The sequence below is a fragment of the Falco naumanni genome, chromosome 3 (genome assembly GCF_017639655.2).
Source record: "Falco naumanni isolate bFalNau1 chromosome 3, bFalNau1.pat, whole genome shotgun sequence".
NCBI lineage: Eukaryota > Metazoa > Chordata > Aves > Falconiformes > Falconidae > Falco > Falco naumanni.
The window spans coordinates 109196542-109222258 of record NC_054056.1 but is presented as its reverse complement, the minus strand read 5'-3'; the positions used below and the strand labels follow the sequence as shown (position 1 = coordinate 109222258).

The following is a 25717-nucleotide window of genomic DNA, read 5'->3' as shown; positions in this document are numbered from 1 at the left end:
CACTCAATTAGTGCAGTGCAAGCCTTAATCCCAGTTAGATTGCTCACTAGGGAGCCACAGCCATGGGAAACACCAAAGCTCCCGGCCACTGTCACCCTGCACTGGCCATCCCTGGTGACTTGCATCATCATCATCTCCTCCAGGGTGATTTTTAGTGAATTTAGGTGGTGGTTTTTTTGGTTTTTTTTAGGAAACCACCACATAAAGAAACATCCTTTCTAGGTAAAAGGGGGAAAAGTTATAATAATTACAAATGTCAAAAAATATGGGGATCAGAGAAGCCCCTCCACCGGCATTAGCCAGCTCCTTGAGGGGGTGTTCATGTGGTATCACTGAAAAAAAGAGCAAAGCCACACTCTGAACAGGCATCCTAGGGAAGAAACTCTTTATTTACATATCAAAACACATGGGTTAATAAAAGACATTTAACATCAACAGAGACAATGAAGTTTTTATTAAAAAACTGCTCACTGTACACACGCTGGGGTATGAGTGCAGCCCCGGAGTGGGGGACCTGCTGGTCCTTGCAATGGTTGGGAGGATGCTGGGGACGTGGCCTCCCCAAACTGGTCTCCAAGTGGTACTAACCCCCACGCCAGCTCTTGGTTCAGAAGTGGGCAGCATCTCTAAACAGGAGCCCAGGGAGGTTACAGGCATTAATGACATCTCACCTTTGGTGGCATGCCGTGCCCACAGTCATGTGAGCCAGGCGATAAATCCACCTCCACAAGCCGGGGAGAGCATCTCAGTCTGTAGATGTGGGGTGATAACACCCACGGGGGTCACCTAGGGAAGGGAAACCCCTGTGGGGTCCCACACCACCCAGCTGCAGGGGGAAAAACCGCAGCCATCAGCCCCTTGCCAGAGCCGTGGTGCCCCTGAGCCCACTGCCGAGCTCTACCACACACCCCACTGCTGAGCACACTTGGGTGCTGGGTCCCCTGGGAGCCCCAGGGCTCAACCACGTCCCTGCTGATGCCTTTTCCCTGCAGCTGCGACTCAGGGCAGTGGATGAGCAAATCCTGCCACCCCGCATGGCTAACCCTGACTCTCCGCACCTCTTGGGAAAGGGAAGTCCTGCAGCCGTCCCCAGGACCTCATCCGTGTGGGGGAACAGCATCCACCACCCCGAAATCCCTGTGGGAACTGTACCCACGGATGCAAAAACCCAATGTGCTGGCAGCTGCATGGCTGGGAGTACTTGGCACAAAGCTCCCCCTGTGTTTTGCTCCTGCTTGGATTTGGGGGTTTCCAAAAAAAACCCGTAAGAGCTGGTTTGGGTCTCCCAGGGGGGACCAAACCCCCTCTGGGATGGGAAGAGGTGGGCGTCAGGGTGCAACTGGCCACGGGAGACATTGACATGCTGCAGGAGCATTTGATGGGAGCTCAGCACTGCTCCGAACACACGTTTCCACTAGGGATGCTCTCAGCACATAGCTCCACTCCAAGAAATCTCCCAAAAGCAAAGGGATAGAGCGGGATGGATGCAGGTGGTCTCTTGGCACGAAGAGATCAGGGCTGAGCTGAGTTGGGGCTCTACACCCTGTTACACACCAGCACAGTGACTTGCAACCACTGGCCACACTTGTCCCCAGTATAGTGGCTGACCTGGATGCAGGCATGTCACGTGATGGCATTAAGCTCCTCAGGTCCCTGTATCACCTTTTGTCTGGGACTGCAGCAGAGCCACAATCTGTGAGTGGACCGATGGGGATGGGAGCCTCTTCCTAGCTCTGCAAGCATGCAGGGAGCCTGACGGCAGGGCTTGCCTTCAATAAACTGGCTGAAAAGATAAATCTATTGTCAAATTAATGTATTTCAAACAAAGCCGCTCCCCTGCAGCAACAGGTGGTGCTTCCCCATGCTGCCATCCGTCTCCTTGCCAAAATGATGTCCCAGAAAAGCAAGATGAGAAGGGGGTGCTGCATCTGGCCACGGCATCCTGAGGTAGGTGCCAGGTCATGCCCGGCTCTGCAGTTCCTGAGCTGGTCAGCTGCCGCTCGATCGGGTCTTGCTTACAGCCGGGGCTTGATCTGCAGCTGTTTGCCTGGAGGGAGGAAAGGCAAAGGTGATGGTGGGAGGGGGATACCATGTGTCTGGACACCCCTGGGCTTCTCCTTGCTTGACTGTGGTTGGTTAACACACTGGAGATGGGCAAAGGCAGCAGGGATGCAGGTGGTCCCCTGCCCCAGCTGCACCTGACCCCACTAGCACCCACCAGCCTCACCTCTGCCGCCCTCTTCCAGACGTGCGTTTTCAGAGTCCCGCAAGGATGACGGTGGCAAAGTCCTCTTCTTTTTCTCATTGCCTGGGAGCAGAAAGGAAGAGGAGAAAGTCATTGAGGTTGACTCAGGTCACCTTGGAAATCCTTTGGGTCACAGGAACATCCTGAGCTCCTCTGCTGCTCCTGCAGTCCTGGCGCTTCATGCTTTAACAGTGGGAAAAGGGAGTAAAAGCTGCCCCAGACGGCACGGTGCCGCCAACGAGAAGGGTTAATTAGTGAGCAAATGTAGAAAAATAAATGAGTGCACCTAATTGCCTTCCGTGCCTCCCATCCTGAAGCCCACAGCCATGGCTGTGGCTCCCCCATCGCCCTGCCAGCCAGCTGGTGGGAACACGTGTGTCCCCAATATGGTGCTCAGCCTGGCCTTGCTGCCCTGCAGCCCTTTCCCCTGCCTTTTGGTGCAGAGCTGTTCCCTTTGGGGTGGGGACATGTCTCCCTGTGAGTCCAGAGCCTATGTCTCCCTTGGCCATTGCTGGGATGGAGGTGGATGCTGGGATTCCCCAAATCCCTGAGCATCCTCAGCCCGCTGGAAGTAGTACAGGACAGAGGCACTTGCGGGTCCCTTCCTGGCGCAGAGCAGCAAGTCTGCTGCAAAACCCCCAAGTTATGGGTGAAAAAGAAATTTAAAAGTAGTCAACCTCCAAACAGCAGCACAAGGTGAGCATCATGACCTGCTTTGGGGCTGGGCTGGAGCAGGAAAGAGCAGAGCACTGGCAAGCAAGAAGTTGACTCATACATGGTGCTCTGGCCACTCCAGGTTTGGGGATCAAACTTTTCAGCCACCCCCAGCGTCCCCCCAGGATGTGCTGGGTGATTACTTCTCCTTGCTGGAGCACTGTGTCTCTCCCAAAACGGGTCCCAGATGCTCATACAGAGTCAAAACTCCGTGAAGTGCCTCTGGGAGGTGGCATCTTCACAGGACAAATCCAGGCACATCCCATGGACTGGGGTGGATGGCATGAAGCCCCCCTCCATTTCAACCACAACACTGGAGTTTCTCCTATTTTCCCTTGCTGAAGTATGTGGAGAGGTGCTCATGGGGTCTTACCTACCAGACTGGGCAGGAGAGCAGTGGCCACTTGGGCAAGAAGACACTGAGATGAATGTGGATGGGAAAAGGAGAAGGTTTCCCAGAAAAAAGGACCCACAGCTTGCTGAGTGATGAGGTTTAGTGGGAAAAGTCCCCTCTCACTTGGGATTACAGGAGGTGGAGAAGGTCACGGAGAAGATGGAGGGAATACAGCCCAAACCCTCTCCAGATGAATAAGCACCACACAACTTAACCATATTTCTGCAAAACCCCAGCTTTGGCACCCCGCATTGCACCTCCCAAACAATGATGCCCAACACAGATGTGGTACAATGAGCACCTTCAAGCAGCCTTGAAAGCCTGAAGGAGGTTTGGGGGCAGGGGAAGCAGGAGGGGTGAGGAGCTCAAACAGCATCCAACAACAGGGAGCCACCAAGAGTTTTTTGTTGCTTTTAAACTTGGGTAAACAAACTTGCTCAGAGCCTAAGCCGTAGTGGCAGTGATACATAGCTTTTGAGCTAATTTATGTAAAATAAAGAGGGCTCATTTAGCACCTTTCCACCCTTAATATAACACCCATACATCAGAGGGCTGCACAGCAGCCATGACGGACTCAGCTATTAGTCACTGGCAAACGCAGCCAAATTCAGCTTTGGGGAACGGCACCACCAAGCAGATGCCCATCACACTCTGCTCAGCCTCTGACCACCCTTCTAATTTTCCAGCTGACCCCAAGTATTTCTTTTGCATTGAGCCAGATGGTTTTTCCAGCCTGGGATTTCCAAATCCCACCCTGGTTGCTGTAGTTAGGGTCCAGCAGAGCTGCTATCCATCAACAACAAGGGGTCAAAATTAGCATCTCCTTCCTCCTGCCCCACCAGCAACCGCAGCCCAAGTCCAATGGGAACGATGGGAACAGCTCAGTTTCCCCTGAATGAGCTGGAGAAAACTTCATTAGCTAATATACATGCAGTGGCACAAAACCCACGCTTTGCGATTTAACGCAAATATGATTACAGAAGTAGAAATAGATTTCTTTCTTTTTGGAGAGAAGAAAAAAAATTAAGGATGATTTTTAAATCAACCGTAATTAGCTTCCTGACTTCAGTACAGGGTTGCACGGAGCCGAGATGCTTTCACAGCATCCATGTCTGATTTCCAACATATTCCTCAAAAAACTGAGGAGGGCAATAATGAATTAAAACCACAAGAGGTTGTAAAAGGACTAAACCAGTCCAGTTTCTCACCTTGGAGGGAGGGAGATGCTGCTCCTGGAAAGCATGGAGCAGTGGATGCTTCACCCCACAGAGCAAGTGGGGATGGGCAAGCACTGCATCCCACACCACCATGAAAACCAGAGGCAGGGGGGACCTGGACAAAACGGGGGTGTCACTTAACCCACCCCAGCAAAAGAAAATATATTTTCTGCTTTTGTGCATGGGAGATCCTGCAAATGGCGTGATCAATCTTGGGTCGCATCTCGTGTACCTTCACTCTCTCCCCCCGCCGGCTTCTTCCCTGCATTTCAGCAGCCATGCAATCCATCTTCCAGGAACCAGGTATATAATTTCTAGTTAGCGAAAGCCGGGCTAAGAAGCCCCTTTTTCATTACGATGATTGAACTGCTTCCAAAGAGAAGAACCAGGGCTGGATCACAAGCTCTCCATCGAAAGCCGGGCAGCTTTTGCTGAGCTTGTCAGCCTCGCTGGAGAATTAGGACTTCCAGCGCTCTTCCTCCTGATGAAAATCAACATTTATTTTGCCTAAACCTAAGAAGGTGTCAGGCAGATGGAGAAACTTGCCACTCTTCACGAGGAGAAGGGAGGGAAAAGAAGGAAATCTAATAGAAATATATTATCAAGTCCGAGGAGTGGACAGTGCAGTAAATCACGCTTCAGGTGGCACCATTATATTTTTCAATAAAACCTGGCCTTCCCCCAGACGCTGCCGAGCCGAGCAGCTCCAGCTGCAGCTGACAGGAAAGTTAAAACAAAATTTGTTTCATCCCGATGCTGATACAGGGTTTTTTAAAGGGATTGAAAAGCAGGGAAACCCCTCAGATGGGGGATGAAAGGAGGAGGGTCTCATCCTTGTCCCCAGATTCTCTCCCTGCCCACCATTCCTGATCGATGAGGGTTTAAATAAATTTGTTCCCCTCCGAGCTGTGAAGGTGGGAGGCAGCTGGAGACTGCCCCACATCATTGGTGGAAGATTCCCAAGCCCCAAAGCAAGGGGATGCATGGGAAGATGGCTTGCTTGCAGCTTTCCAAACTCCACCAGCCAGCTATAAAAAGCTTTGCTGGAGGGAAAGCCAGTTATGTTGATGCTTTTCCTTCCTGACCAACCTCCAACCTGATGGATGTCTGGTCTCCATCACTATCCTGAGTGTTTTTCGTCCTCTCCTGCATCCAGCCAGGCTCCAGGAAGGGGCTTCGTGTGGGACATGATACCCGCAACCACCTGCTCCTCCCTGAGAGCTGACTGTGTGCAATAGCCCCGAACAAAAAATATATTCCCATTTCTAAAAGGAGAGCGGGCTAACAAGGTGGCTACAATTAACAACCAGCCAGCTAATGCTCTGGTTATTAACACAGCAAAGGGGGGTGCAAAAGTTTCCACCTGACGGCTCGGAGCACCGAGATGCATCCCAGCATCTCCCTGCCGGATGCTCCAAGTTTAACACTGTGAGGAGAAATCTCCCTATCCCCCCAAACCACTTTTTTGCCCCATTCCCAAAGGAAAAATATCACTTTAACCCCTTCTTGACTGCTTTGGGGGAGCCCAGAGGCTGAATCTGCCTTGGAAATGGCTTTTCCTTTCTCAGCAAAAGCACTCACTGAGTCAGCTCCCAGAGAAACGTAGGTTGGGAGATGCCTTTAAAAAATAAATTGAAATTATTATTGATATTTTTAAATAAAGCCCAAGAACCAAAGGCAGGATGGAAAGGTCAATGGCAAGAGTTAAGCCCCAGAATTTTCCACAAATTATTTTTCATATAGAAAAAGCAGCTGGGGGGCTGGATCTCCTTGGCTCGATCCTGCATTAATCCATCTGGTGAGACAACCTGCACCAAAACCTCACCCTGCTGCTGTTCCACCCAGACCTTCTGCCCCTCATGTGGGGGAAGCATCAAGGCTGGGATGTCATGAGAAGCTTTGTCCAGAAGGAAAAATGCTCAGATATTTTCTTGCTTCCTAACTAGGATGTTCAAAGCGAGGACAGGCTGGGGGTGATGTCCCACTGCTGCCTAGTAGTGCCTGTCTCCTGCCATGCTTGCAGAGCAGGGTATCTGTGCCAGGATGTTCTTTCCATGTCTCTTCTCCTTAATTCCTTCTTTTAAGTGGAAAAAAGCAATCGGAAAACTAGCCATGAGCTGCAGTGGTGGGAGTGGGGCTTCATTGGGTATGGCAGAGATGTTTTGTGCTCTGGTGGTGCATGTTGACATGGCCTTGATGATGCGTGGTGAACACCATGTTTGTCTTTTACTGGTGAGCTGAAGTTTACCCTGAAGAAGACAGGATTTCACCACCTGGGAGGGCTCTTCCAGCTTCATTTTTTTGGTCATTAAATAACCTGGGGGGGAACAACAGGGCTGCCAAGTGGCCGCAGGCTGAACAAGAGGGGCCTTCAGAAATCCTGAGCCAAGTCTAAAAGCCCTGGTCTACAGACCCTCTGCCACAGGTGGACAAGACCCTAAAAAATGGGTAACAAATTAATATGGAAGAAGTAGATTTCAGTCCTGGCAAAGGAGTGAGACTTGGCAGGTCTGAAAGTCAACTGCAAATCAATCAGGGAAGAGGACTGCAAACGTGCAGGCGGCTCAGTCCAGGCAGAAAGTAAATCAGAGAACAGTATTGCCAACAGCCTTTTGTGGGCTAAGAAATGATGATTCTGATTCAGAGCGAGAGCCCAATTAGAAAAAGTCACCACACCCACCAGGTTTACTGGAAGTGTCAGCTACACTGGTTCCTTTGCAATAAGGAAGTTAAATGGCAGTAAAGTTTCTGACTTTTGGACCTTCCCAGAGCCACCAAGACATGAGGAGATCCAATTCCAGCCTTCAACAACAGCCATGTTATCTGCACTACCCCACAGCCTGATGGTACCCCAAACCTGGTGGTGTTCTGCAGCAGGATCAGGGCTTTCGTAAGGGATGAAAATGAAAGGATGGAGAAACAGAGGCAAGGGCTGCCAGATACAAGGCATCTAACGCAAGGTCCATCAAGGAGTTCTGGTGAGGTCCATCAGCCTGAGTATCAGCCTACCTGTTTCTCTGGGCTGGGAAGGAAGCATTCATGACCAAGAAGATGTCTGAAACCAGTATCTACGGTGTATGAAAGCAACCTAAACTCACCCCGCTGCAGAGACACTCACCAAACAGCCCCCAAATCTGTAGGGACCTGCTGACTCAGGAGGAGAAGATGCAATTGCTAATGACCCAAGTAGATCCAGCCCATTAACAGGAAACCAATTAGACTGCTAGGCACTGTCCTGTCCAAGGGGTGGATGCAGCCTGCTACCTGCAGCTCAACAGATTTTTGCATTAGAAAAAGCAATTCTATTAAAGGTTTGTTAATTCAGTTACGAAAGAGTTTTGATGCTCTCTAATTAAACTCTCCCTACATGCCTGATGGAGCGTGACGTTGGCTGAGAAGCTGGTGAAGGAAGCATTCACCTGCAGCAGGATAACACAGCAAAGGAGGAGATCAGGATGAGCACAGGAACATCCCATCACCACCTGCCAGGTGCATGGATCACCCTCTCCATTACAAGAAAGATCTGCCAAATGCCAGGAGAAGAGATGGGAAGGTACCACCAAGGTCCACACTGTCCTGGAGCCCTCCAGGTTGTTAAGCTATGAGGCAGGGATTGGTTCATGGGTACCATCAGGAAGGAAGACAGAGATTTCCTGCTGCCTGTGTGGAGCCTGTAAATTTATCCTGTGAGACTAGAGTGCCTCAGAGAAAGACAGCAGTGGTAACACTGATGTAAGGACAACAAGGTACATCAAGCACACTCCCAATTCCCTTTTCTTTCCCTGCAGACTTCAGGGCTTGGTGTCCTTCTGCCCTTCCTCTCCTTAACTTTTCCTTGTCCCATTGGTATCATCTCCTGAGGATCTGGGAGGTCTTGTAACTCTCATGAGCTCTTACCATGACCATCAAAGTGCCTCCGCCAACTCCTGCCATCTCCTACCTGCACCCTAAGAGGTTCTGCCAAGGAACACATCCCCAGCCATGTGTCCTTGACTTCTCAGCCACCACAGGCAGTGACATGATGAGCTGGACCTTATTGTTGAGGTTGGACAGGTTCAGCAGGCTGGACTTGATGACCTCCCCAGGTCCCTTCTATCCTATGATCCTAAGGCCTGGACTTGGATCTGAAAATGGCCCAGAGCTGAAGGGAAAGACCCCCAAAACACAAAGGAGATGGTTTATCTGCTCCTCTCATACCTAAACTCATCCCTGGCTCTCCCTCAACCCTCCCAGCTGTTTCCATCCTGCAGTGCCTCAAGCCACCCACAAACTGCCAATAAAGATTCAGAGCTGCTGCTAATTAGAAAAATATAGCAAATGGGGAAACTGAGGCACACACCACTATCCTGCTAAAACCCCTGTTTCTGCATAAAGATTCCAGTTGCTGCTCTTGCCTGCAGAGGCTAAAACTACTGGGACCAAAGATCTCAGATGATCTGTAACCATCTCCCATCAATCTGATCTGCCCCAGGAACCTATGAGGGGACCAGGAGCAGCTCTGCAGAGTTCCCTGGCTCTCCACAAGTGAAAAGCCACATGAAAAGCAGTCCTCAGCCCATCAGCCCCCTCACTCTTCCCAACCTGGCAGGTGACCAAGCCAGCCACACATCACAGCAATCCTGAGATGTCACAAGCCACTTAACCATCCACTGTCCCATAGCCCTTATTAGATGGTCCACTGATCTGGCTCCACAGCTTGCTGGGTTTCTTGCTGCTGTGAGCACCCAGGATGCATGGAGCAAGCAAAGGTACGGCGGAGTCAAGAGTTATTGCCAGCCTTTGGGTGAGGCACCAAGACCTTCAAGCAGGTTCCTCAAAAGCTGGGAGGCCCAGGAAAGAGCTTCTCCAGCGCCTTAGCCAGACTCTGAGGAAGAGAGGTCCATTCCAGTGACCAGCTCTCCAAGAGAGGTCTGACAACAGTGAGCCATAACACCCCCACCAGCAGTGCAGGAGACGCACCAGGACCCTGCTCAGAAAGGTGGTGCTGTCAATGACAAGTCAATGGAGGGAACCTGGAGGAGGAATACACAGAGGAGGAGCAGAAAGGCTGGGAAGACTGTGTGGGACAGAACAGCTGCCCTCAGCCAAGTCGTGGGAGATCCAGAGGCCATGGAGGTGACCCCACCTGAAGAAGAGGTCATGGATGTGGTCCCACCCAAAGAAGAAGCCAGGGAGGTGGACCGGCTGCAGGTGCAGCATTTAGCCCCTGAGTTCATCATGGCCAAGGCCTTTTCCAAAAAGAGGCAACGAGCCCTACCAGGAAGGCCAAAACCTCAGCTCCCTACCAGCCAGGGCTCAAGATCCTCAAAGAAGTCCAAGGTGGCTCAGATGCCTCCTGAAGGTAACCTGGATGGAAGAGAAGAGAGAACCAGGGGGTTCCTGTCTGGAGATGAGAAAACTAATGGGGAATTACTGTCTTTAACTACTTGTCTTCAACTGTACTCAAATAATCATTGTCTTCAGTTACCTAAAGGTGGTTGAAGATGGAGCCAGACTCTCCATGGAGGTGCATAACAGATAACAGATCAGTAAGAGAAAACTATATCAAAAAATTTTCCCCTGGATAAACAAAAGGCTTCAGATTTACCATGAAAAAGTCTGAGTTCAGCACTGAGGTCTGCATTAAATGCTTCATTAGCAGTGCTTTTCAGGATTGGGCTAATTTGGTAGTGCTGTGAAAACATCCAACACTTGTGAGACCACACCTGGAGCTCTGTGGGCTCCCCAGTACAGAAGGACATGGACATACTGGAGCGAGTTCAGTGAATGCCATCAAGACGACTGAGGTTGGAGCACAGGATGTACAAGGAGATGTTTGTGACCACACAGACAAACCAGTTCCCTGTATTTTATCCACAAAAATATTTCCTCCACGATCCTACCAAGAGAAGCGAACTGTGCTATGTCCTGCCAGCATCAAAGCTGACAGTGAATGCCAGCTCTTGTTATCCCAGGATAATGTCCTAGCCCTTCATCCCCAACCACACAGATGCTCTCTGGAAAGCTCCAGGGCATCTTCTGCTGCTGGCTCACACTGACCAAAAGGGTTGGCTGCCGCACCTGGCTGCTGAAATAAGTTTTAGATCAAAGAGCTGGTGTCAGAAGTAGGGTTAAAGGAGATACTACAGGTGATGGGAGACCCCATGGGACCCTCAGTGCAGCCAAGGGGGTCTGGCCACATCCAACTGGATGGCTCACAGCACCAGCTTTCTCTTACATTCCAGGAGCTGGGGATGGTTGGATCAGGATCTGGCACCAAGGGGTTGCCCATCCCCACAGTCACATGCCCTGTTGGGGGTGGCTCTCAAGCACTGGTCCAGCCCGGCAGAGAAGGGGGGAGATTTGCATTTGCAAAGTTATTCCTCCAGAAGTGAAAGCTGTAAACAAACCCAGAAGCGCTGCACCTCCGTGAATTCCTCCAAAGCCAAAGCGTTTGAGCGTGCTCAGCGGAGCCGTTAAAAAAGACTGTAGCGAGCATCTTCCATTAACGTTACGACCGTGAAATATGACAATAAAATGATAGCCGTATGGTCGCAAATTTGCAGCCCGCCGAGTTGCTAGGGGTTTATCGTCACTCAAACGTGCAGAGAGCTGTAAAATGTTTACAGAAAGGGTTGTTTGCAGCTATAAAATCCTCTTTTCTCTCCTAAACAAGGCTGAGTGGAGCCATTTACAAACCCCTGAATGTTCATCGGGGGAGAGGGGAACATCTGTTCTCTCCAGGAGTTTTCAGTGATCTTCTCGAACAAATTAACTAAAATGGGTGCTTTCTAATTAAATTAGCACTCGATTGGAATGGTTTGCATTGGTGCACTTGCTTACAATTAGCGCGGGGAGGCCAGTTAGGCTCCAGCACAGGCTATTTAACTGGAAGGTGAAATATGGAAAAGCCCATTACCTGGAAACGGGTGTTGGAGGGGTAGGGGAGCCCCTGCTCCCTCCAGCTCTGCCCTCCTGGATGGAGAACACAACAAGGATGCCACCAAGCCCACCCTTCCCAGCTGGGATGCCTGGCTGGAAGCAGTTTGCTCTCCCTGTGCTGCATGGACAGGCTTTTTGGAGAGTGCTCAGAAAGCACCAGTGGCCTCAAACTACCACTCTGACCCCAAACTACAAGGCTCCTCTTGCAGGTTGGGAACCCTCCCAACTGAAGAATAACAGTGGGCTCTGCTCCACACATGCAGACCGCATCACTCCTTTTCCAGTTCCCCTTTTCTATATCCCAAGGCCAGAGGCTGCAGACCCCCACTGAGACCCCACAAACTGATACTGTTGCCCACACTTGTCCTTAAACGTCACCTCCAAACCCACACTCCATCCCTCCTGCACAGAGAGCCTGTGTTTTTATTTAATTCCTCCTGCATCTACCAGTCTTAAAAAGGAATTTTCTTAAATTGTAACCATTTAACCAAGCAATTCAGCTCACTCTGTAATAATAACCTGTCCTCCTCCTTATTTACTACCCCACCAATTTGTGTGTCACCTTCAGGCTTTACAAGCAGAAACCCAATATTATCCTGGGTATGAAATCCGCAGCGGGGAAGGCGCAGACCCCCAAGCCCCACTGCAGACCCCAGCTACTACCTAGAGCTATGCAGACTCATCCTGACCACCTGCTCAGCTCAAAACAGCACTTCAAGCTCATAAACACCAGTTCTGGTGACGTGGCCACCATAAAGCATTTGGTCCTTCAGCAGCACCTAAGCCCCACCCTGTGCTCTTTCGGGATGACGGCTCACTAGTGGCTTGGGCGCCTTCTCTCCCATTAGGTTATGGGGGTCCCCAGCTTCTGCTGTGCCTGAGCCTCTTCGTTTGTGTGTTGAGATGATTACCATGTGTGTTGATGTGTGTTGAGATTAATTACCAACTGCAACACAGCGCCAAGCATGGGCAAACTCAGGCACTGAAGAGCATTCTCGTGCCCAGACTCACCACACTGCATCCCTTTGGCAGGGAAATTGCTTCATCATCAGATGATTTTACAGCCATCTGCAATTCCTGCCTGGTTTGCCTTTCCTCTGATCTTCTGGCATCTGCTTTCCTGATGCCAGTGTTCCCTGGGCAAAGGAGAAGGAGCATGGAGGGATGCATGCCCCAGCCCCATACACACCAGCTCCCCACAGCCTTCCTCCCAACACCCCTGGACTGAACCAGCTCCTTCTACTCATCCTCCCACCCAAAACACCTGAAATCATCCTCCCTTGAATGTGCAAACCGGAGTTAAGAGGAAAAGGATGTCCTCGCTGCCAGGATGACGCCTCTGCCCTCTCGACCGAGTTACTCCAGGCTGCCAAGTGCAATCCAGGGCATTTTGACAGCTTTTTTGTCCACAGATTAATTGCTCCATCTTCACCACAGAGATAAAAAAAAACGATTAAGCCACTGCTTTGGGAGTGCTTCCCTGGCTGCATCACTGAGATCAAAAGGGAGTTGAACCAGAGCCAAGGAGAGGGAAGAAGGGAGGCACGCAGAGGAAGAAATCCCTGGAAAGGGAAGTGGAGAACTTCACCCCATGCCATGGAGAGGAGCCATTCCCAGCCAGAACGGTCCCTTGCTGTCTCCGCCGCACCGTGATTCGACAGCACACTCACTTGCCTGTGACTTCAGGAATATGTGGCTAATCCTGAGAATTTTCTTTCCCACACAATTAAGGCATCTCAGACCTCCCTGGCTTGAAGCATTCCGTGTTCAAGCCTGGCACTGCCTTGCAAATCCTTGGTACCTGCTTATGGACAACCATGCAAATGCCCCAGCCTGGCTTTCAGTACTGAATTCATCCCTTCTCCCCATGGGATCCTGTTCCAACTGCATACTCAGTCAGAGGTGGCACGGGACAGAAGACAGAGAGGGATGCTCCAGCCCTTTGGTTCATACTGAGTCAAGGATTTCATCATTACTGCCACAAAATATTCTGTTTTCTGAGCCAGATGCTGCCTCCCTTTTCACAAAGGTGCTCAGGAGATGCAGCTGCTGTACATCCCTCCAGTGAAAGACAGGAGATGAAAAGGAAAGCTTGAAGTATCACCTGGCCAAAAACCTCCCACCCAGTACTGGGAAGGACCAGACATGATTTCTGCCTTGGCACCTCCATCACCTCTGCTCCTGCAGACACATCCCTGCAGTGCCCCAAAGTGCTGGATTTTCCAGTGTCAGAGCTGATTTAGGAGAGGAAGAATCAAGGAAAATGTTGGAGAAGCAGAAATGTAGCTAACGTCCACCATGAGCCACTCTGGAGAAACAAAGACGTTTCTTCTCATTACTTCAGCTACCTCCCCCTGCTTTTATTCCCACAGTCATTTCCGTTTCAAACAATTGAAACATTTCCCTGAATTTTTTCAAAAATAAAAAATGTTGAAGCAGATGCTGTTTGTTCTCATGTCGGAGTTTTTAAGAAGTTTTGACCATCCTAAAACAGCCTTTTCCAAAAATGTTACTGATTTACAAACTCTCTTCCCCCATCTTTTAGCAAAAGAATAAAGCAGATCATCTCAGATTAACATGGCTCTTCCTCTGAACTTGCAACCTGCAAACACGTCACCCCACCTCCCACCAGGGGTGTTTTTATTTTTAAGCTTTGAAGCTATTTCACCCTGGGAAACATGTGCAATGAACAGTCCAGGGGTCCTTCTGTGGGTCCAGCAGCAAGGCAGAGCATCACTACACCCCTCTGAAACACCCTTCTACCAGGGACTGCTGCAGGTCCGTCATTGGAATGAGACTGGATTCATCATCAGATAATTTAAAGGATAAGGAAGAAGGGGACAATGATAAAAGATGGGGACAAAATCCTACTGCGTGGTTTCAGGAGCAGGGCCAGGGGCATGTGCCCTTGTGTGCACAGAGACACAAGTCCTGATTGCCATCCCGCTTTGGGCTCCCATGGCTTGGCATCTCACAAGGTACATGGATCCCACCAAAACCCATTGAGAGCAGTTGGGAAATAACTCTCCCGCACGGTGAATCAGAGCAGCTCAGAGCATGCATCAGCAAAACCAGAGCAAGCACTTCCTACCTGGCTCATCCTCTGGCTCGTCCTCATCCTTCTCCACTTCGCAGCCCTCGTCGCTGGGGGATGCTGAGGACTGGAGGGAGATGAAGGACGGCAGCTTTTGCAGCCAGTTGGTTGGCGAGGTGTCTTTCTCTTTCCAAAACTTAACCTCTTGCTCCGCACTGGAGGGTCCGGGCATTTCCCCATCATCACAGAGCTGAGCTGGATCATTCCTGAAGGAGGCACAGGGGAAAATTAATACAGAAAAATAAAACGATCCCACTTGGCAATGATGGGCATGGCATCACATGCAATGGAAGAGGCTGGGATAACCACCAGAGCCACACATGAAGGCTCCCTGGGCTCCATCCCAGGCTGCTCTGTATCTCTAAATTCCCAGAAGCTGGCTTGGATTTAGACAGAGTTTCTCACCCTCCAGCTGGATTCCCTGCCCCGCACTTCCCTGCAAGGTTTCCAGTTCTCAGGTGTGCTTGTGGAGGTGATGGGCTGTTTGGGTGCCGGCTGGGCTAAGCAAGCAGAGAGGAGGGGAGATGGAGGGCATGGGTAGCAGGGATGGCTTGGAGATGTCCTGCTGGGCTTGGCTTAGCCCCAACCCTGCCACCCTCCTCTGAGCCCAGCGAATACGACACTTCAACTCATTTGACATCTCTGATGACGGTGCCAATAAAGGAAAAAAACAACAACCTCCTGAGCAGTTTCCAAGCTTGGGTGTGCTCCCTTCCTAGCAGAGGATGCCAGGAGCCGGCCCCAGGACAGAAGGAGGGTGCCCCCCCCGCTGCTCAGCCCTGGGCTTATGCCTCCTTACCTAAAAAAGGGCAAGGAGCTATTTTATACCTCATTCACACCGGGGACGTGAGCTCTGCGTCATTCCAAGGCTCTTCTGTCACCCGGAATAAGTTCAGAGAGCCCGCTGAGTGCTTGTCCCCCTCTGCTACCTTACAAGGCAGGACCAGGATGAGGCTCAGGACTGGGCAAGAGCATGGACCAGACCAGCACAGCTCCCAGGTCCCTCCATTGCCATTCCACCTTCACCCCCACATCCTGCTGCAAATTGCCACGGAGGAGCCAAGCATCCAGGCTGGTGTTTTCTCTTCCTGCTAACCAGGACTTCTGGATTTCATTTTTTAAAGCCAGATTTCAACTTGGCTTTAATTTTAATTGCATTGGGATGTAGTCATTCTACAGGCAGAGCTCAGGGGTGAGGGCAGAAGAAGGCAAGAATGTGCCAAGTTTGAGAAGATCTGTTTCCCTGTGAGGACGAGGACCAACGTGTTCATCATCAGTCTGTGGCTCCATCCCAGATCCCAGCATCCAAAAGTACCACAGAGAGCTCAGAGAGCTTCCAAGGATTAACCAAGGACCCAGCCCAGCATCAAATAGTTTTACAAAGCCTATTGTATCTTCATGTCTGTCCCCGTCTCTGCTTCTTCAGGCAGTGAGTCCAGCCCTGATGGCAAGCCCCTCCATGCCATACCAAGAGCTCAGCTCTGCTCTCTGCCATCAAGAAGAGGAAGAGGGATGATGGTTTCCAGTTTCTCACAGAGCTATGGATAAACTGTACCTGCTTTTGGCAGTAGGGTCTCCATCAGGACTCCTCCACCTCCCAGGAGGAAGGTCTACAAAAGCCTCAAAGAGACCTGGAGGTGCCAAAGCCCTGGGCAGCACATTTCTAAGGGTGAAGATAGCTACACTCCAACGGCACACATCAGGTAGCAAGATGCAAGCTATCTTACCTTTTCTCTCCATTAGCTCTGCCCGGGGACCTCTCCCTTGAGCATGGACCCTGCCCAACCCCGTTACTCTATCAAGAAGGCACCACGATGACCCACATCATCAACATCTTAAAACAAACCAGCACACAGATGGATACACACCTGGAAGAGGAAATGGTTTTGAGCAGGCTAGGAAGAAAGCTGTTTAAGAACAGCAAAGTGAATTTCTTCTGCTCTCTCCTACCTGCCTGTCTCCTCCCAGACTCGTCTCCACTTGGAGGGGGGGTCACTGCGCTCCCCATCTTCTGCCTCTTTTGGGTGGCGTTTCTTCTGTGGGTGCAGCAGCTTGCACCGGGCACCACTGGGGCAGACTCCTTTCTTGGCGAAGTCAGGGCAAACTAGCGTGTGCTTCTTCTTGCACTGCAAGGGAAAAAAGAGAGTGATGTTGGGAAAAACAGTGAAACCTCTGCAGGGAGCACAGGTTCCCTTCAGGGCTCCTTCAGATGGCACCAACATGTTGCTAAAGAGAAGGATGTATTGATACTTCCTTCTCAGTAACAAAATACCACTCCATTCCAAAATACTATTAAAAATAATACTCTCCTCTGGGAGACACTACACACTCACCCACAGCTTTCCAAGTGCCCGATTTTATGGAAACAAACCTCTAAAGTCTTAACAGCAACGATCAGCCCCCAAGGGGGTGATGCTGGGAGGTTCCAAAGAGGTTAACTGGGCTGGAGAAGCTGGGTTTGGAGAAGACACAAGGTTTTATTGTCCCAGACACGCTTGGCAATTGAGGAGGAGCAGGGAAGACCAGGCATGAAAGACCTTCCTTTTAGGACTTATTTTGGGACTGCTGCCTGGACCACCCTCTGGATGAAGGTGGTTGAGGGCTGGAGCTCAACCCGCTCTGCTCACGGCTTGGAAATGAGATTTGCTGATGCTCGTCTGACCAAAGAAGCTTAGCGTGGCCATGGCATAGGGCTGGCAAAACCAGGGCACCATGATGTTCACCACTAAAAGTGCTTCTGCACTCCCAGCCCAGCGTTTCAGGAGCTCCCTGCAGCAATGCTCACAGCTGTCCCTGCAGCCACCAGCTGTGCTAGTGAGACGGAGATGTCAACAGTGCTCCACAGCTTCCCCTGCACAAGGCTTTCTGCTGGGGAACAGCACTTTTTGGCAGTGGGAAAGGCAGGAAGAGACACAGGCAGGGCAGAGGAGACATCTTCAGATCTGATTTCTGTCTGGGTGGCTGAGAACGTTGGTGGGGGGAGGGAGAAAGAACAGCTTTTCTCTAATCTCTAACTGTTCCAAACACCATGACAGAACATCCAGCAATCCAGAGAGCTTGTCCCAGTGTATCCCAAGGGATGCAGGGTGGCAGCAGGTCCTGGAGCCCTGCTCAGCCCCATGATGCCCTGGGTGGACCCATTCCCACCCAGGGTGCTCTCTCCCATCCCAGCCAGCTTGGCTTTTGCAGGAAGCACAGGCATGCACCACGTCATGATACCCATGGAGAGAGGCAATCCAAGACATGGCACAACAAAGGGTTCACAACACCAGCATCCATTCCCCTGTTGACAGTCTCCACGAGCAAAGATGCAGTCTGCTTTTTCCCCGCATGGGTCCTCCCACACTTGGATGCCCATGCTGCAAACCTCCCTGCTACAGGGTAGCACAGTTGCTCAAATTTTGCACAGGTTTGGGGCAAAACAAGACAAACCCAGGGGAACAGAAACACAGTGAGGGTTTCAGCATGATCATTCTCACCTGTTTATAAAAATGCATCTTGCCAACAATGTGGGATGTAGGCAAGCTCTTGCCCTTTTAATGCAACCTGACTCTGGGGGCACGGGAGCAGCTCCCCATGCTGACCTTTGGGATTAAGCAGCAGCCCCGCTGAGCTGTGGGAGCTCTCTCTTTAAAAGGGCAGAAAGGTTCAGCAGCTCTGCTGCCTGGGGCCGATCACTGAAGTCAGCAGCAGAGCAAGGAGCTTGTCTGCTGGAGGTTGGGGATGGCATTGAGCAGCAGGAGGGCTGGGGATCCAGATGGACGCATGGCCATTGTCTCGATGGGGGGCACGGTGCAGTGACAGCACCGCTTTTCCAATAAAAATTCATTAAACCCACAGTTTATGACTTTCCTCCTCAATTTGAAGGACCTTCAATGGTAAGTAAGTCTACAAGCCAATGGGCAACCTGAAACTAGAGTCATCTCTAAACAGTGCCCAGGGTCTGCCATTATTCCAAAATCCTGTTTCATAGAAACAGAATCACAGAATGGTTTGGGTTGGAAGCGATCTTTCAAGATCATCTAGTCCAACCCCCCTGCCATGGGCAGGGACACCTTCCACTAGATCAGGTCACTCAAAGCCCCATTCAGTTTTCCAGGGATGGGGCATCCACAGCTTCTCTGGGCAACGTGGCCCAGCGTCTCACCACCCTATCCAGAAAACATTCATTTCCTATGTCCAATCTAAACCTACCCTCTTTTAGTTTAAAATCATTGCCCCTTGTGCTATCACTACAGGCCCTGGTAAAAACTCTCCGTCTTTTTTATCAGCCCCCTTTAGGTATTGGCAGGCTGCTCTAAGGTCTCCCTCCTGGAGCCTTCTCTTTTCCAGGCTGAACAACCCCAGCTCTCTCAGCCTGTCTTCATAGGAGAGATGCTCCAGCCCTCGGACCAGCTCCGTGTCCCTCCCCCAGCCCCGCTCCAGCAGGTCCCTGTCTGGCTTGTGCTGGGGACCCCCGAGCTGGGTGCAGTGCCCCAGGGGGGTCTCACCTGAATGGAGCAGAGGGGCAGAATCCCCTCCCTAGACCTGTTGGCCACATTGCTTCAGATGCAGCCCAGGAGACTATTTGCTCTCTTCCGCTCCCGGACAAGCACTGGAAAAGCATCACTAGAGACTAGCGCATCCCAGCCATGCAGGCAAGGCCAGCTCCTGCCTGCCCCGAGCTAGCAGTAGCGTTGATGCTTATTTTGGGTATGCCATTCCAGAGCGGGTATGGGAAAACCATCACATTCAGCACAGAAAGCTTGTGTTTAAGCAGCCATTCCCTTGCAAATCACCTAGAAATTTGAATCAAGCAGAGGTCTGGGAGAACAGCTTTCACTTTCCTCTACCTTCTTCCCAACTCGTGCTGGTCTGGCCACCTCCACCTGCAGATGGGCTATGGCCCGGACCAAGAATAAATGCTTGCAAAAGACAGCGACAAGACAGCTTTCAAGGGCAGTCCTTGTCATGAAAAATAATGGGCAGAGAAGCAAACCCCTCAACCTGGTAACTGCTTTAAAAGTAAGTGAAACAAAATCAGGGGAGAGAAAAACTAAAGGCATGGCCTGTTGAGGATTGAAGGCTAGGATGAACCCAGGGGCTGCTGCCAGGTGATGGAGAGATGGAAAGGCTGAAAGCCACATTGGCGCGGTGCCAGCTGAGACCATCTACATGGAGAAAACCTGCAACCGCTTGTGGTTTATCTTCTCATTCCCCTTTTCCCCACATTCTCTGCCCAAAGCCATTCTTTATTGAATGGGCAGTGATGGATGATAATGCCTGCCTAAAACTTATACGACTCCGGTGGCACAGGACAGGCAGAACTGCTGAGCTGACTTTGACAGGGCAAGTGGATCCCAAGGGAAGCATGAGCAAAACCTCAGGATTTCAGGTTCCGTACAGTGTCAGGCAGCAAAACAGTGAGGGATGGGCTCTTGGGATGTGTGATCATGTTTCTGACCGGCATCAATGCAAAGTAATTCCCATATCGTTCTTACAGCTGGGGCCAGCTCTAGTTCAACGGCACCAATCCCATGTGATGGCTAGCTGGCCTGATGGTACATCAGATCTACTGCATGCTGGAAGGCTTCTAGTCCACCACCACCTCTGGGTCTCCATCCTTGTGATGATGGTGACGCCCTGAAAGCCTCCTATTAATTATGAACCCACCTGATGCTGATTATTGCTATTCATTGTCAGGGCAGCAGCTCTTCAGAGCCTCAAGGATGTGAGACCTGCTTCTGTAGAGTAGTTTCCAGGACAAAATGGACTTGAAAGGAGAAGAGAAGGAAAAAAAGAGCCCTGGTCTCAAAAAGCCACATGGATGCTTCACCCTTGCAGCTGGTGGTGATGTTGCTATGCCGAGGAATGATGCTATTTTGGGGAAAAGCCAAGAAACATGGCTGTTTCTTCCAAGCAGGGCACCCAAGGGACCAGTTACAAATCCCTGCGGGAGGGATGGTGCTGTGGTCCTGGCTGGGTGCCAGGATCAGGATATGGCACCTCCCCAGTGCTCTCACCAGCACCAACCTCCAAGTCAATCACTGTACCAGACCATGTTTATTGGCTCCATGGCAAAAAGATACTTAATAAAGAAAACAAACCGTGTGCGACTAATCCCAGGGCCATGTCCCCAGCTCCGGTTTCTAATGGCTTTTCCACGCCGCTCTCAGAGCTCGGCCTTTCTTCCGTAATGCCCCGTGCATCGTCGCTGTTTCAGGGCTGGGATGATGAGGCTGGGATCACCTCCCCGCTGGGCTCAGTGGTTGGAAAAGCCCCTTCTGTTTATTTATGGCCACTGTTCTGCTCTTGCCCTGCATGCCAGAGCAAACATGCTGGGGCTGGGTTGCTGTAAGGTGGTTTGCTGCCCACTGTGTGTCAGCCAGGGTGAAGCCCAGCAGGGCTGCGGGGTGGCGGGCATGACCTCGCGCTGGGGGCTATCTGATCCCTTCCACCTGTTGGGGTGGCTAATTATACCCCCATGGGATCCCTGCCAGCCCACAGGTTGGATCATAAAAAGAGAAAAAACCCTCTGAACCCTTCCAAGAGAGACAACGGAAAACTCACAGCAGCCCTAAAAAGCCCTGGGGATAAACCTCCCCGGCTCCATCGGGTGCTGATGAAGATGTCATCATCCCACTGATGTCGTCCCCATCCTGGTCTCCTCACTCTGGGGTTCCCCCCACAGCCTGCCTGGAGGAGACCGGCAGCGGTGCCCAGCGCTGGGACAGTGCCCGGCTGGCAGCCCCCATGGTCGGGACTCCTCCCTGGCTGCCAAGGCAGCTTTGGGTGAAATTCAAGGTGCTGTTAACGACTCACAAAGCCTTAAATGGCCCAACAGGCCCCGACGTGCATGGGGAGCGGAACAGGGATGAGGGGGTTTTGCAGGGCGCAGCCTTCTTTAGCATGGACCTGGCAAAGAAGGAGGCAGCAACTGAAAGGTCCCGGCTCAGCCCTGGGAATGACGTTAATTAACATTTTCCACGAACGAGCTTGGCAGGAAGCAGCAGAGGGCAGAAGGCGAAGCTGGGTTACTGGGCCAACTAACAACCACCCACTGACCTTACAGGGTGGGGATGACCAGCCTGGCATTTCCAGCTCTGCTCTACCAGCAGTTTGCCCAGGTTGAACTTCTTTAATATCTCCAGGCTTGTCTCACCCCCTGCTTGATTGCTACTTTTCCAGCACCAGTCAACAGCAGGTGACAAGGGACCAGCAGACAGACAAGAGATGGCAAAGTGCTGGAGCATCTTCCCATCTCCTTGGACTTGTGTCTATCTCTCCATCCACCATGACGGACCCGAGTCCAGCTCCTTCCTGGAAACCCGGCACAATGTGGTGACAAAAGCACCAAGCAGACCTTCTGGGGAAGGGGAGCATTAAAAGCACAAGTTAATCCCCAAAACACAAGTGCCTCAACTCAAGTACTTTCTATTTTTTAAAGCACATCCATGCAGCTTCACTGGAACTACTACAGGTAGCCTCGCTGCCAAGTGCAGGATTAAGCGAGTGGATTGATGTCAGGCTGTTTTAATGTCCCTCTTACCCACCATGTCTCAGTGCTAAGCAGCTGCTGGGAAGCTATCGCTGGAGGTGGTGGAGCTGTTTTCTGACACCACTCTGAACTGACAGCCAGTAAATAGCTTTTTTTTCATGGCTTTTTTATAATTGGGTGCAGACGGAAGCAGCCTTAAAAAAAAATAATCCAGCTCCCCGTCATTAAAACCTGGAGGACAATACATCCAAACATCATCCAGGCTGTGGAATAATGATGGAGAAATTTAGCCAACACAATTATCCTAAGGAATTTGCTCCAAAATGGGTTTCTGCCCTCAAAATAGTTTGGTGATCTGAGCTAAATGCTTGCAGGGAAGCGATGACTTCTGATGGCCTTCTCCAAGTGCTCATTAGTATCTGGGATCTACCAAATGCTCCCTAGGATCTACTGCAAAGCCATGAACCCTCTCCCCTGGTATTTGCAGGCAATAAAACAGCATTTGAGCTAAAATACCTCTGGAGCTGGAGTAAGAATGGGATGGTATTTCTAAACTCACTGGGAAGAGGCAGAAAAATAGCTGCAGGAGACTTAAGTGGCCAAGAAAAAGCCTTGTCCCTGCAGCATCCATTCCTCCAGCATGGTCCAGCTCAAACTGAAATGGCCTAATGAATGGGGCTCTATTTTGCACCCCTTCTCTGCCACCTCTTGCCATCTTCCTCTACGTTCCCATCAGCTGTTACTTCTCATCTTTCTGCTCCATGGTTTGGACATGTTACTTCCTCTGTAATTGAAATTTCCCACATAGCAAAATGATGTCAAAGAGCACTGCATCTCTCCAGCATGCACATAAGCAACACCTCCAGGTTTCAGCTCCAAGCAGGAGCAGAGGTACCATAACTGAGCATTTCAATTTTTTTTATTTTTTATTTAAACATACTATCTTATTTGGGAGTTGCTTCCTGTCAGGTCTTGCTCCAGCTCCCTGCAGACTGGTGAGCACCTTGCTTGGAGTCGCACTGGCCAGAAGTTGGATTTTCCAGGGTTGGTTTCTGACCGTGTCCTGAATCAGCTTGGAGGACAGCCACAGAACTCTAACAACGCCTGAAGACAGTGTAAGCCAAAATATAAATAAAAGAAACAACGCAAGCCAAGAGGGTGGAGGGGAAGACCAGCCAGTGCAGCCCTACTCCAATCCCGAATCACCCAGGACCAGTTGAACCACCACAAAAGCCAAGTCACAGAAATAAGGAGGAATCAACAAATCATAGAATGGGTTGGGTTGGGAGGGACCTTCAAAGTTCATCTAGTCCAAATCCCCTGCCATAGGCAGGGACATCTTCAACTAGATCAGGTTGCTCAAAGCCCCATCCAACTTGATGTTGAACACTTCCAGAGATGGAGCATCCACAACTTCTCTGGGCAACCTGCTCCAGTGTCTCATCACCCTTGCTGGAAAAAAAGTTCGCCCTTATGTCCTATCTAAAGCTACTCTCTTTCAGTTTAAAACCATTCATTACTCTTTGTTCTGGTAAAAAAGTTTCTCTCCATCTTTCTTACAAGTCCTCTTTTTATACTGAAAGGCTGCAAGATGGTCTCCCCAGGCTAAACAACCCCAACTTTCTTAGCCTTTCCTCATACCAGAGGGGTTCCAGCTCTCAGACCATTTCTATGGCCTCCTCTGGCCCCGCTCCAACAGGACCCTGTCTGGCTTGTGCTGGGGACCCCAGGGATGGACACAGTGCTCTGGGGTGTTCTCACCAGAGTGGAGCAGAGGGGAAAAATCCCCTCCCTAGATCCACTGGTCACACTGCTTTGGATGCAGCCCAAGATACACTTGGCTTTCTGGGCTGCAAGAGCACATTGCCAGCCAGCTCATGTCCCATTTTTCATCGACTAGCAACCACAAGTCTTTCTCTGCAGGGCTGCTCTCAGTCTGTTCTCCACCCAGCCTGTATTTGTGCTTGAGATTGCTCCAACCCAGGTGCAGGACCCTTGTGCTTGGCCTCATTGAGCTTCATGAGGTTCACATGGGTGCACTCCTTAGGCGGGACAAGACCCCTCTGGATGGCCTCCCTTCCCTCAAGGGAATCAATGGCAGCACTCAGCTTGGTGTCATCTGCAAACTTGCTGAGCGTGCACTCAATCCCACTATGTCATTAATGAAGATATTAAACAGTATTGGTCCCAGTACAGATGCTTGAGGGACACCACTTATTACTGGCTTCCACTTGGACATAGAGCCATTGACTATAATTCTTTGGATATGTCCATCCAGAAGTTGAATCCCCAACCTGGCATTCACTGCAGTATGGCAATATCTACAGCATTCAATCACTCCCCACACCACTTTGTTGAAGAACCCCATTTCCATCAGAGACCCTCAAAATCTCATCCATCACACCCCAAAGCCAAGATGGAGCCAATTTCACATGGGGAACCCATTGACAGTGATCACCAACCCCAAATCATCACCGTCAGGGGTGGAGCAAGCCAGATATCCACCAGACATCCCCTACAGTGTCATCTGCATGAGGTATGACAGGGGCTCCACCATGTGCATGATTCCAGGTGGCTCATGGAAGGTGCCAGCCACTGCTCGCAGGCTGCAGAGACTGTCCAACAACAGAGAACAGATGGGAACAAAGGGAGATTCCAGCACGGGAAGCAAAGACAAAATCTGCTCTTTGTGTTCATTTGTACAGAAGTTCGGGTTGAAATCAAGAACTCCCTGCCTCATCAGCATATTCCCACTTTATAGCCATGATTCAGTGACTGCTTTTCCCCTGAACTTTCCTAATTTTCATGTTTTGCGATGCACCTCCTTCTACAGAGATATTAAAGTGCAAGAGAGAAAATCACACCCCGGTATTTATATAGGCACTATTATCAACTAGCCGAGACTACCAAGCAGTTCAAGTTTGCTCTGATAAGCAACGTCTTTAATGTAAGCATCTGAATGCTGTTGAAGATACTACAGCTAAATTAAAGTAGCAATAAGAACTCTCATTATGCCATTACAGAGTACGGTAAATAAAATGCAACTGGAAACCTACAAAGATTTCTGCACCGATACACGGGTAGGATTGGACACGGAAGAAGCCTGATTAGTTTTAAACCTCTGCAAGCCAGCAAGTGTTTTCAATGGAAAGCTCCCATCGCCAGTACCAAGATTTACCCCTTACTATCAGCAGCACAACCATCACTGCCCAGAGGAGATGCACAAGGACTTGATGTCCCCAGCAAGCCAACGGGATGCTCCCAGTCAGTCAGATTTCAGCCTGCTCAAATCCAGCCTGGCCACCACTCGTGACCTTATAAGCAGACCCACTACCAAGCCTACCCACCTTTTTTTTTTTTTTTTAGTAAAGATTTTACTTACTAATCAGTGTGTTGACTGAAGACTTCTGCTACACATTATAGGAAAAAAAACAAACCAAGCAGGCAACTCTAGCACCCAGGAAACATCTGTCAACCACAGCCAAAATTAAAAATAAACAAAATGAAGTTGCTTTTGTAGTTGATTTTCATACAGCTGCAGTGGACCATAAAAGAGCTATCAAAGGCAGTGCTCTTCATCAGCTATTTCTGAACAATGGGAGAAGGTAAGCCACAAATACCTTATCCCAGAGGAGGGGCTGCCCTGTTGCCCAGG

At 50.5% G+C, this 25717-nt stretch overlaps 1 protein-coding gene across 1 annotated transcript in view; it reads right to left on the bottom strand.

Moving 5' to 3' along the window:
- Positions 1-368: 368 nt before the first annotated feature.
- Positions 369-25717, bottom strand: part of ZC3H3 (zinc finger CCCH-type containing 3) — a 185232-nt gene continuing 159883 nt past the window's right edge. Inside the window, 4 exon segments of the mRNA XM_040585569.1 lie at positions 369-2047; positions 2228-2308; positions 14583-14791; positions 16536-16711. Of these exon segments, the coding sequence (XP_040441503.1) occupies positions 2016-2047; positions 2228-2308; positions 14583-14791; positions 16536-16711 (498 nt within the window). The 3' untranslated portion in view covers positions 369-2015.